The sequence below is a fragment of the Bombus pyrosoma genome, linkage group LG10 (genome assembly GCF_014825855.1).
Source record: "Bombus pyrosoma isolate SC7728 linkage group LG10, ASM1482585v1, whole genome shotgun sequence".
Classification (NCBI taxonomy): Eukaryota; Metazoa; Arthropoda; class Insecta; order Hymenoptera; family Apidae; genus Bombus; species Bombus pyrosoma.
Genome location: NC_057779.1, coordinates 5,177,079 through 5,190,662, shown reverse-complemented (window position 1 = coordinate 5,190,662; position 13,584 = coordinate 5,177,079). Strand labels below are relative to the sequence as shown.

At 35.8% G+C, this 13,584-nt stretch overlaps 1 protein-coding gene across 10 annotated transcripts in view; it reads right to left on the bottom strand.

Moving 5' to 3' along the window:
* LOC122571820 overlaps positions 1–13,584 on the bottom strand; it is a 158,718-nt gene that overhangs the window by 38,741 nt on the left and 106,393 nt on the right. For 9 of the 10 annotated variants that reach the window (XM_043736017.1, XM_043736012.1, XM_043736015.1 and 6 more), the window contains 8 exons: positions 12,052–12,188; positions 11,318–11,755; positions 9,616–9,838; positions 8,473–8,875; positions 7,602–7,743; positions 6,481–6,658; positions 5,844–6,048; positions 5,598–5,709 (listed from right to left, as the gene is read on the bottom strand). In XM_043736017.1, the coding sequence (XP_043591952.1) occupies positions 5,598–5,709; positions 5,844–6,048; positions 6,481–6,658; positions 7,602–7,743; positions 8,473–8,875; positions 9,616–9,838; positions 11,318–11,755; positions 12,052–12,184 (1,834 nt within the window). In that variant the 5' untranslated portion in view covers positions 12,185–12,188. Of the gene's footprint in view, positions 1–5,597; positions 5,710–5,843; positions 6,049–6,480; positions 6,659–7,601; positions 7,744–8,472; positions 8,876–9,615; positions 9,839–11,317; positions 11,756–12,051; positions 12,189–13,205; positions 13,228–13,584 lie in introns of those variants that run through there. The other variant, XM_043736021.1, reaches the window with a different exon arrangement.

Here is a 13,584-nt window from a genome sequence, read left to right as displayed (position 1 = left end):
AAGATATTATCAAGATTATATTTAATTCAGTATTTTCCTTTTTTAGATGAATACTATGAATCCTTGAAATCTTCAACTCTTTATATTCTCACCATATATTTATTGTAAAATACTAATTCTAGACGCCGTTAAAATCTCTAATCGCATTTGAAGTTATCCTCAAAATTTCTCAAACATAAAAAAGAGATATGTTCGACGATCTTCGAAACGAGCCATTAACCAAAGTGGACCGTCCTTGAAGTTAACAAACCAGCAGACAAATATTTCCATTTGTTACAAAGTGAGAGATTCTACGTCTCTGACAATTGTCCAACGTTCCCAGCGAGATCCAGGGCGGTAATTAAATTCACGAAGGTAGAAACTCATTGTCAAAGCCCTATAGAAAGGAATACAACGAAACGGTAGCCGACGAACTTTCGTCGAAAGCGTTTCGTAGCAAGAATTTCTTGTTCGACGATAATCACAAGGGAGCAGTATTCACGGGATGGAATGAAAACTCGAGGTTGGCGCAACAGGGAGCGCCAGAAGAAGCGCTGTAACGACTTCCGGCCCGGAGTTATTCCGACTTCTTCTTTTCGCGTAATGAACGGCCTTCTGGCTGGCGACGACGCGAATCGCATGAAACTTACATTTTCGTTGCAAATTTCGCGTGAAACGTCTTCTCGTTCTCGTTAACGAACAGAAGTTCCTTTTGTCATTGCTACGAATAAAGGGGCGATGATAAATACGAACGGTTATTGTAACAGCGACTCGTGACGATTTAATGAAACGAAAGATCGCTCGAATATTTTACAGATTGGTGGTTAATCGATAAGTAGTTTAGGAATGGTAAAATTGGGTAAAGGAATTTTCTTTGTGAAAGGATTGAGCAATGGAAATGATTGTGCAATGAAAGGAAGACAATTTATGTAGAAGTTAAGATAAAAATTAGCATTCGTGTAGAGATTTAATAATGTGGAGTGGTGACTGTTTCTTTGCGATTTAATGACATGAAAAACCGCACGAATGTTTGAAAGAATCGCGTAAAGGATGGTATAATGAAATTCCTTTAGGTAGGTAATTATAATTTTGTACAGAAACTCTTTTAATACTGAGAATTCGCATAGAGATTAATCGAAATTTTTGTACAAATAACTTAGAACTTACATGTGTAAATTTGATATGTAACAGAATCAATTTATTGCCATGATTCTACGTAAAATAGAATTTGTTTACTTCTATAATTTTATAAAATAGAATTATTTATACCTATGTGAAGATCCGTTAAAAAATAGAATTCAAGTGTTTGAATATCTTTTGATACCCACTAAGAAGAATAATGCATGCTTTGTTAATTAAATTTGTCACAATGCATTAATTTTTCCAGAAAGGAGAATGTAGCTGTTGAAACTTCCTTTTTCTGATACGTTTCAAAATGTCGTTAAATCCCAAGATTAATATAAAATTGGAAATTGAAAATTAGAAATCGTGTTTATTTCTCATAAATCCTTAAGCAAGGATATTTCCTTGAATATGCAATTTTACTGGAAGTTTTATCAGAATCTCCGGTTAAATGCATTTCTCGCAGACGAAGATTAAAAACCTGACGAGAAACGAGTCCGGCATCGCAATTAGAAATTCCCTCGAATTTAATCAAAGCTGAGCGTAAACGAAACATCGCCAGATTCATGGAAACGTCCTGTCAACGCTGATCACAAAATTTCCATAAAAGTCGCGTTGCGAAAGCTGTTCCACGCCAGTCATAATGTATACGGACGCACGCGTTGTGTTTTCAACACGCGGGAGGAAGCCTCTGACGTGGCTCCAACAATGAAAGCATTCTAACGAGCGGCGTTTCTCCGCTCCGCTAATCACGGGACTCGTAAAACCGTGCTACGAAAATACTCGCCGCTCTTTTAACGGCCGCGCGAAACGCATTTCTCCCGCACGTTTTACCACCGATAGAAATATTCGATCGACATTTCTATGTAAACTACTTGACAAAGGGAAAAGAAACGAAAGACTAAGATCGCAATAAAAATATATGTTATAGTTATCGGTCATTAGTCTATAACACTTCAGACGATTTACGATGGCTACGAAAAGCATTTGTACACCGTTGTATTTGTTGAAGCATTTAGGTATTAATTAAGTAAGTAATTAATAAGGTCCACGTAATATATAATGTGTGAAAATACTTTTTGCAGCCACTGTACTTTTTTTTGAAATCTACGTCAATAATATATGAATGTTATTGAAATGTATGAATATTAATTTCCATTGGGGAAATTAGTGGTCAAAAGCAATATTTACTACCTTCTTGTCGAATCGACATATAAACACACGCTTATTCAACGCAGGTATAGTTTTCATAGGAACCACTATTTTATATAGTAATTTAGTTACAGCGACACGATTATGAATTTTGAGTTGACAAATAAGCAATACATTCTGTATTATTACTTATCATCGTAACGTGACAAACCTGATTTTAAAAGGACTAAATATTCATTGAAATATTGGTATTTGCAATAGCGATAGAATTTACAAGAGATAGAACAGAGATGTAATTAGCAAGTAATGATAGAATTCTTCGATTAAAATAACGGAATACTCCTAGAAAAGTATCTAGTTTTTAAGATATAAATTAGACTTCTCTTGCATACTAAGTTCCCAATATTTAAAGATTTTTATGAAAACGTGTAAATACATTGATGAATTGCTTATATACGAGCGAGTAATTATTAGTAATTAAAATTGATTATTTGATGATCTTATAGGAAGATGGTAAGTATTGCTTTTAGCCATTAATTTCTCTTTACTTTCTATAGTTTAATAACATTCATGTACTGTTAGTACAAATTGACTAAATTAGGAGAACTAGTGCACGTGAAATGGATGTGATTAATTTAACCTTTGCGCTGCAGAATTCGACTATAGTTCAGATATCGCTAAAATGTATTATTCTTTAACATGGAATTTGACAAAAAACTACATTGCTATTCTAAAAAATATCCGGATAAAACGTGTCTATAATAATTTTATTATATAGTTCCTCATGTTTATTAAACTTTGTCAAACTTTCTTGTTGGTCATGGGCAACTCCCTCATTTTTAAATTCTTTAATTTATAAACAATAAATAAGATTAAAAATAGGTTCTTCTTTAGTTTTAGTAACATTACTAGTAGTAGTACATTACAGTAGTTTTTTTTATATCGACAGAATATATAATTGAAAGGCCATGGTGATTAGATCAAACAGTGATACCTAAAACAGGTGGGTACATCGTTGAGTCGTGCGTTTAATTGTACTACTGTTTGTGGTAGATTTCTTAAAGAGATAATTAAGACACGTTTTCTTCCAATTTGTCCAAATACTTATAAGCACTAGTATATACACCGATGCAAATAGAAAAAAACCAAAAGTATCTTAAGTATCAACCAATTTTTTCCTATCCTCTAGGATGAATTCTTTTAAAAAATACTTTAACGAATGAACTACGCAGCATAAAAGTTAAAGAACAGCGAAGATATAGTAAATAATATGATATATACATCGTGTCCAATGACACGACGAGTGATCCTACCTCCGACGGAGCGTCAACTCGACGAAAAGCGGCAACCTCATCCCGTCGCTGGCCAAACGGAATCCTCTTTCACTATGACGAGTCCTTTTTCCCATCACACTCGTTGCACACCTTGTCTTCGCGTCACATGTCACACGAGTACACCGCGAACGCAAGCAAACATCGAACGCGCGCACCACTGACCAAAGAATCTGCTTTTAACCATCGAACAGTCCTTCGAAATTATTTCTATTCCCCCCAAAAACGTATTTAAAGGAATCAAATGCCATATGCAAGTACGTTAGCCGGCTTTCAAGTGTTCGCAATACGCGATATCCGCCACACACCGCCACAAGTGGTTGCGTCCTGTCACTAGTCAGGTACTGGGTCAGTTGAAATCAGCTTTGTCAAGGACAACGCTATCCAGGGCAAGTCCTGCGACTGGACACGCTTCTAAGGGATCTGATCAGTCGATCGATCCCTCGAAAGATTCCTCGATCATCGTTTGAAGGGCACCACCCATCCTTCTAATGGAAAATCGAAGCTCTCGTCCGGTCAATAGAACAGCTGGATCCTCCGACAAAATCAGATCTTTTCTAATAAGAATGCAATTTTATTCACGTCGGAATAGACTCGCCGTTAAAGTAAACACAGCGTACAGTTGAACAGGTGATCCCTTGAGAGGAGCTTGTCAACACACGATGCTTTTTAGTGAAAACATAGCTTCGTGTCTAGATAATTCAAAAAAACCTCGATCATTCTTGACCCATCCTTTTCCTTGATGCTAGTTTGATAGCACAGGAGATGTTGATCCTTCAAAGGCGTATAAGGATGTTGAATTATTCGATCGTCGATCTGGACAACAAGCCGATCCACGATCACTATGTCCGGTTGGATTGCATGGCTACAAGGATCACAGAGTTTTTTGCATGCCGTTGATACGACGATGGTGTTTGAGCGTTCAGGGCACTAGGATGAAACCAGGAAACACGTCTCGACGCGAGAAGTACACGCACACGCTCGACAAGCAGCAGCTCATCGAGGCTGGTTTCCTCTTCGGCTGGTTGTCGACTGTCATGCACCCAGTGTCACTCCATTGGAACTAGAGTAGCTGGCACCACGCTTGCGTCCACGGAGACGCTGCACGGCGTCGCGACGCCGGCTGGACACGGCGAACGCCGCGCCGTTGCCAAGGCGCATGCTGCCGCTCGATTCCGCTTTACAGAGATATATCGAAGGCGCGAAATTCGAGCGGATTTTTTGGCGCTAGTGGATGGTTTCGTGAATCTTCTGCGGGTCTTTCATGAACCTTATGAACATTGGGATAGAGTTGCGAGGAAAACTGATGGACGTTGAAGCTCCAGATGTGGAAATGAGAAGGGAGATTTAGATCTGAATTTTGATAGCATCTTCGTGAATTTGTTGATCGATTGAGATTTGAAAGAATTCTTAACATATGTGTCATCAGTAATTTCACCGAGCAGTACTAAAGCAGAAGTTTCAAGATTGTGTAATTAAGATAAGAATAATAGTACTTAAATCGAAGTGATAAATTATTTTGGAAATCCTTTATCGTTGGATATAATTTGATATCGTAATGAAATTGACGTAGAAAGTAGGATAATTAATATATTTTTAATTAAATTGATGTCGTACATAATTAAAGGTTTAGCAAAATCTTCAAATTAATTGATTTAAGTCCTAAATAAATACGCTTGATCGAGAGAAATAAATGTGAAAATAAAGAATTTGTGATAATATAAATAAAGTAATGATTTCATTAGAAACAACAAATATCATGATAAAATAATCGTACATTTTCGTTTGTAATAAGTGGTACGTTTTACAGGACGTTTGCGTCTGACAATGTACAAACGATACTACTTAACGCGGAGCGGGAGATTTGAAATAATATTGGCCAGCAGAGACCATTTATTATCAGTCTATTATATATGATTTATACAGAGAAATATTTTTCGTATTTCAGGATACGAGTTTCAAGTTTCTTTCTCACGTGTTGAAATTTGCCCAATTATGAAATTTATGACTCACCAGTCTGGGTACTGCTATCGAAAAAGGTATTCGATGTCTCGACAGACATCGTAGCGAATGTTCCGTCAGTGATTTGAGTCGAACTGTCTCTTCGTCCTTGATATCTTTGAACCTAATAAAAATCAAGAATATGTATTAACAGACAAGAATTATTATCCAACGATAATTAAATCAAAGCAATTCTTCAATTTCCAAACAAAAAAGAAACTTTAGTATTTTTGCTAATTAATTAATAAAAAAACCAACCATTTTTTCGCTTTGAGAGCTCTGTCTTCTAAAATTTCGACATCTTATTGTTTCTTCTGTGGTACTCTGTCGTCGAAAGCCACGAGCAATAAATATCTCGTCTGTTGTCGACTGCCTTCTAGCTATTGGAGCATGTGGAATGCCTCCCGGTGCACGAGCGCAAGGACTCGGATCTCTCGAAGAACAAGAGGAGCTATCTGGCGACCTACAATGCAGAATTTTCATTAGTACTAAATTTATATTAAAAACAGACAAATCACAAAACGATTTGAAGATATAAGATGTAAATTTTTGACTTAATCGCATAAGAAAAACCACAGGAAAATATAAGACATGGAACAATTTAAAAATATAAAAGAAATTTTTTCTATTCAACTATTCTTAACTTGGAAAAAGAGATAAATTCAGAAGACAAAAATACATTTATATACATTAAATTAAGTATGGTATTCAAAGTATCATATCAAACTGAAAACAGAGTGCAAAAAGAACAGCGTAGTATTTTATCTTCACAAAAACGTAGCAAAGTTTCCAATGACGCATTTTAAATTCCGTTGCTAATTGTAATTCCTAATCTGTTCTCTATCGATAGAGTCGCATTACTAGCTGCCACCGAGAATCGATAAAATGCAGGTACCTGGGCGGCGACCGACCAGCCATAGACATTGACTGCCTTGTCAGCTGAGATCTTTCTCTGATAGGACTGATATCCCTTTTATCGACAGCCCGGTCTGGACTCAGATGGCTCCTCGAGTCCCGACGCCGAGGATATGAAGCAGAATCCGGACTTAACGAATCTTTACGAGCTCTGCGACCTTCAAACATCCCCCACAAAATTCTCTCCTATTATTAATCCTCATACAATTTTACAATATATTTTATTTTACACTATGTTAGAAGAAAGAATAAATTGAAGAAACAACGGAAGGAAGAAAGATGAAGAAGATTTAGATTTTTCGAATAATACGATAGGAACAAGATAAACGTGGAAGTTATCGACAGCAGGAAGTGGAGGAAAGACGATATGATTTTTACAACCCTGTTGTGAAGCTTTATGTTTCAATTTCGCTCTCATTTTAACAAACAAACACTATATTTACAAATATAAAATATAAATACACATAACAGAATTCAATCTTCACAATATTTTCGGCCTTCGTCATTAATATTCGAATATTACATTTTGAGCATTATTTAGCTTATTTTCTTTTTTATTTAGAAGTATGAACGTTAAACAAGTAAAATATATTTCTCTATCAACTACGATATTTATGTTAATATATTAAAAACTAATCAACTACAGTATCTATCTTAATATACCAAGGAATAGTAAACTCGTTACCTGACATAATTTATTACAAAGAAATGTATAGTATAATACACTGTGGTGGTCGAATATTAATGCGAGTCACTGTACGTGCGATCTTGAAACCTAATTAAACAGATTTGAGAAAGGATTTATTATGTTTTAGGAAAATGTTGAACAGAAAATTGAAACGAGAAATCATGCATATCAAGAAGAATTTGTTCATACCTATTTGAAACTTGAGATATTTTGTAAAAATACAGTTAGGTCGAAAATGATTGGAAGAATGCAGCAGGGTTAAATGAAACATCGTGCACAAAGAGAGAGATACAGGTAGTGTTAAAAGACTGTAATTAGGACATAGATACGTGTATTTATATTTAAAGTTACATTGATAGTTTCATTTGCGAAGGATGAAAGTGGTCGATAATGGTTGATGTTAATGATTGTACCTCCTTCGTCAGTATCCGGTGACAGAGTTGGCTGACTTCCGCGACGATGCCGTGCGGGTGGCATCGACTCGTCTATAGCAGCCGATTGTCGTATTAATCTTGACGCCTTGTTTGGGGAAAGCTCCTTCCCCTTCTGATAGCACTGTAACAGAATCGATAATTTAATAATAGAATGTTTCAATATCTAGTTTCTATTTATACTTTGCGTCTAACTAGACGTGTCTGCTATTATTTCATTTAACGTGACGTATCATTTAATACGGATACGTCTGTCAGAGAAGGAAGATTGAAACATAATTTTGTTTTGAGCTTTCTGACAGCATTGAACATATTTCATACGTTATTATGTTGTGCATGCGACTGGATTAATAAATGCATACTCTATTATTAGGTAGTAACATATGAAATGTTCGACTTTGAACAATCTGTGAATTCTATCGAATTTTATTTTTAGTTTGCAATTTCTAACAATATTATCCATATCTGACACGTCATTATTTCGTATAGAACATTGGATTACCAAATAACTAAATAAATAGTAGATGAACCAAGGATATTAAGTTGTAATGTACGTAATATCCAATTTTTAAACATCCAAAAATTTTACTGAACTATAGAGAAGATATATTTATACATAAAGATGTTAAAAGATACAATTCTAAATTATTAAAGACAAAATTATCAGACTTAATATATAAAGATACATATCTAAAGATAAATATATTTATTAAAAAGAGAAAGAGTTAAAAATATGGCACAACAAAAGCGGATATTTGATTTCTTTCTTACGACTTAATAAAAATATTCTAAATTTCAGAAATTTTTCTTAAACTTCCTTCCTACGTGTTAACAAAACTTTTCTATACCTCACCTGAGTAGTCGAATCTCTTCTAGTGCTAAGCAAAGGATGCGTTGGCGTGTTAACATTTGGCGAACCGACAGGGCTGGAGCTACCGGAAGTGGAAGTTCCGGGAAGCGGAAGGTTACTACCAACTGTTGGCGAAACGCTTGGTGGTGTCACTGATGACATCACGATAGTGGGGGGTGTGATTGATGAGTCGAGAGTTAGATTCCTGCTCTCTGTGGCGCTCTTTGGATCTAAGGTTGACGTGGTTAACGCAGCCGATGTGGTCGTTATTGTAGCGATCGTTGACGAGACTGTTGTGGTAGTGGTCGACGTTTTCGACTCAGTACTAGATGTCACGGGTGTCTTGCCTTCGATGCTGCTCGATCGGTCGCTTTTATCCATGGAATTGCGCGCTTCCAAGTGTTCCCTGATTATAAAACGTTACTTGATTAGATTTGTGAAACTTTTGTGTTTAAGTTTCATTTAGATTAGTCAAGTTATTGGAATTGAAATAATTTAGGTTCATCAATAATAATTCTTCAATCTATAAAAATATTCGTGTAAATTACTTCACTTGAAGTTTCTTGTAAATAATTTGACTTTTAATGGATACCAAAATGGAAAGTGGATACCCAGAATGATGCAGACTCCTGAAATTATAAGGTTTAAGCGTCGTTCAGACTAATAAATTAAATTGAATTTATTTGAATTTATGAATAAAGACTTCATTCCAAGTTCACTCGATTCATATAAATACTGCATATTATAAAAAGACTAGAATATATTACAATTACATGCGATAGAATAACAGAATATATCTTTGTATCGTAAGATTAAAAAAAAAATACTCTAAGAATTTGTCTTGCAATTTTCTTGTTAATAATGAACTTTCAGTTCCTCAGGCAAAAATTCTACGTTTTACTACAGTTATATAATAATTATTTTCAAAGTAATCTATATCTAAAATCAACCTGACTCACGTACATAACATGTCAGTAGCATTCAAATCTAATCGTTTCCTCTACTCTACAGGAGATTATTCGGAATCAGCAACAAGGTAATTAAATTCCCTCCTCGAGAATTGCCCCCATCAGAGACAAGCTCACGTATACGCGTCACAATCGAAATCAGAGACTCGAATGCGAATGTTAGGTGGACGTTATGTACCTGACAGCATTGCTGGCTGCGCTGTCAGTGCTGGAAGCGCTCGGTCTTTGATCGCTTCTATAATATTTCGTGGGCATCATGCCGCTAGTACTGTCCACCGATTGCTGTGATTGCTGCGATTGCCTGCGTCTGTGACGACTGCAAGTATGCTTTCGCTCTCCTTGGCTTTTGGTTCTTCCACTCTCACCGGAACCGCGTCGAGAACCTCTCGGATCACTGGAGCCTGAAAAATATTTTAATTATTCGACTATTAAAAGAATTTTCAAAATTAAATAGCCTTATCGTGGATTTTATATTGGGTAAAATTTTATTTTTTGAAACAATGTTCCATAAAGATTTTAATATTAAAAGAACTCTATTGTTTTCATTTATTAATGAATTGAAAAAGTATTATTTTATTATACACCATTTATTTATACCAGCGCAATTGCACACAATCTGGTATTCGTAATTAATATTATCAGTGAAACGTTGGAAATAACAATTCACAAATTATTAGTACTAATAAATTCTCTTGCATAATAGGATCAGCAAAACGAATAAAGTTTCACGAATAACTTATACAAATTAAAAGTTCGAGATCTCTGTTTGATCAATGGAACCAACAAATTAAACGGTAAGTCAATTCAGTAATGTATTATCTTAGCAAATTGTTTGGTAAAGAATCGTACATCAGTAATTAATCGCATCCAGCTAATACTTTTTCCCGTTTTGTAGCGATAGAAATTATAATTGATTTCATAATATTAAACTGATATTGTATATCATTATGGAAATAGCGCGCGTGTATCAAATAATCGCGTGATTGAGCAATAACCAATACTTTGGGATCAGTATTTGGTTATTCTATTAATGCACACAACATGATCCGCGAAATTGGGTTATTCATAATATTGATAACGTACGATTTTAGACGCATCAATTTTCAACGTCACATACTTAATTTATATAATGGCAACCTAATCCTATATATAGTGTATAATGTATAACTATCACCTTAATGTCTATTTATTTATAATAATATTCTCTTCTCAAATTTTCAACATCTCCTCCATCTGTTCAACATCTTTTGTACAATTGATTCGATATTACGAGTTAGTGAAAAGCTAGAACTGATGAATTCTTTTATATAAAAGTAGAAGACTGACGGTAAAACAAACGGAATTTCATACATCAATTTTACGTTACTTGTATACATTCGTACATCCTAATCGAGGTAAAATTGTAAATTCATATAATACATTCGTTCTGTCGAACCTATATGGCGTTATAAAACAGATTGAAATCTCGTTCTTTCGAATTCAATAGAATAAGAAGTTCAGAAATATCGCTCGATCTTCGAAAATATACAGAATTAAAGTTACACGATAAAAATAAACAAAAGAACGAACAAAATTAATTTCACGAAAAACCCGTGGTTTTCGTAGTTACTACACTGCGGATATTCATGAACATTCAAATTTTTCTGAATATAATTACATGGAAACTAGGTAAAAACTTGTTTTATCCGCTAAACGTTATAATAAGTATTCCATTTGAAATATTTGATATATTTCTGCGTATTATACGCATTGTAAATCTTACATCTTCAAATTTCCTATAAAAGTTTAACAATCTACAATCTAATAATTACGAAATATAAGGTTGAGACTTGCTCGGTATGGTAAAGTGAATATTACGGAACATCATTCGTCCAACTAACCTCGATAAGTAGGCGAAATAACCGTAGGAGGTGGTTGCGCCTGTGGAGTCTCTTTCTTCCCCCACAGCCTGGCAATATCGTTCTTAAGTTCGCTGATCGTCGAATCTTTCCTCGATTTCGTCGACGCCTGGCTTCTAATCCCGCTATCGACTGAGCTTTCGCGTCTCTTGCGCAATCTTTCCAAATGGCTTGCATCCGTGGTCGTCTGTCTGGACCACGGCAAAGATTTCGCGATATCGGCCAATGTTTCGCGACGATACAATTTATTTCCACGTTCGCTCTTTGCGGAAGCGCCACCGCCGCTCCATTCCCGCAAAATGTCCGTCAACTGCGCCAAGCTGGATCTTCGACGACGCTGATTCGTCGTGGAGGATTCCTGCGGCTCATTCGGCGGCGATATGGACGTGATCTGTGTCGCTGAATCACGTCTCCCGGTTCCTGAACGATGACAAATAAATATATAAGGTATTTGTATTTTACGTTTCATTTCATTGGATTTTTTATTTATTTTTTGAAAGTACAATAATGAATGTATCGTAGGCAAATTGCGGGTTTTAATGTTACAGATTCTTCACATTTTTATTTTAAGAAATTTCAAGGAATGAAACTACTTTTCAAAAAAATCCATAAAATCCTCAAGGGGTGTTCAAATATCTTCGAAAATAACAAACGTAATACGTTACTTAAGAGAACATTAACTTAAGTAGACTTGTGACAGCGAGACAAATACCCACCAAGACGTTGCCTCAAAGTAGATTCCTCCACCTGTTCCCGCACTAGATCGTCCCAGCCGTTTCCTCCTTGCCATACCAGGCCAACCTGATGGCTCAGGATCGGTAGGTTACACACGAAACAGACCGCTGTCATGGTCCTGAAATAGAAATGTCACGTATAAGCGCTGATATTTCGTCGGGAATAGGCGGAATTAACTGAATGTGAAAGGGTGCAACGTTTCAACGATAGAGTTTTACGTGAATTCAGGCCATGCCAACAGAGCGTTTGTGAAGTGACACTCGATCGAGATCGTGGTTTTCTTCGCTACCCTCTACGTGGATCTTTCTAGGATCATTTTCATGCTTGAAAAGTCGCGAGACGCTGTCTCCATCGACCAGAAAGGAGAACGAAACGAAGATGAAGCGTAATCGAGTTCACTTTTCGAGCAAGCTACTGCGTTCACGATACTACTGGAAGTTCTCGCAGAAGGTTGATGGAATTTACGTTGATAAAGGTTCCTTTTGTTTCTTCCTTTATATTGGAATTTTTTTCATTGATTTTTAGACTAATTTTATTATTATTTTAATGTTTCATTTTTATATTTCAATTTCTGCGTTTGACGAAACAGTCTGCGTTCTTTACATATTGAATGTAATTAGTTGTTTGGGTTGAATACAATCTTAAGATAGAATATTATTCGAATTTTATGTAAATAAAATTTCAAACATTTTAAATAAAGTACGCTACACCGCAAAATTGAAGGACCATTAAATTTTGCCCGAAAAATTATCGACCTTTCAACTATTGTAGCTTCGTGAAAAAAAGCTCTTTAAACAGCACACACACGAGGTCGTTTGAAGGGGCGAAGTTTTTACTTTCACATCCCTGCATCGAAGTTTTTCAAAGAAGTTATATCAGAAAACGGATAGGAAAACTGAAGATGCGTTTTTCTTTTTCAAACTTTACAGACTCAAATGGATCTACGGAGTTGAAGCAATTTTTCCCTGTTTCATTTTACAAACATAAAAACATTATTGCAACAAACAAATTAAAATAAACTACAAACATAACGATTCGTTTCGCAGAAAATTTACGATTCTGAAAATTCCTCAAATTAAAATATTCATCTTTAATCTCCATCAACTTCCTGCTCGATCGACTCTTACTTACTTACTGATCAACAAATAATACTTCTACGATACTTGTCACGTGGTAACTCACAACAAAGTTATAAACATAAAGCGGAAAATCCGAGTAAGAGCGTGTCTGAAAGCAGATTTAATCAGCGGGACACGCTCCTGCTCGTTTCTTTTGAAAAATAGTCCCGGTTTACGGATGTGCCACGAAAACGCTCGCTAAATGGAGCAACGCTCCAACAATATGGAGGTACAGTGACGCAAATGTGTAGCTACAGAGCTGGCGTTCACGCAGCCAGCGTCATACCAAAAGCGTGGATGCAGCGGAAACCAGATATATCGTAGACGTTTTATGCACATGTGTACTCTTGTATCTAGTCCGTGCACAGGTCGTAGAACAAATTTTGAAGCAGATAA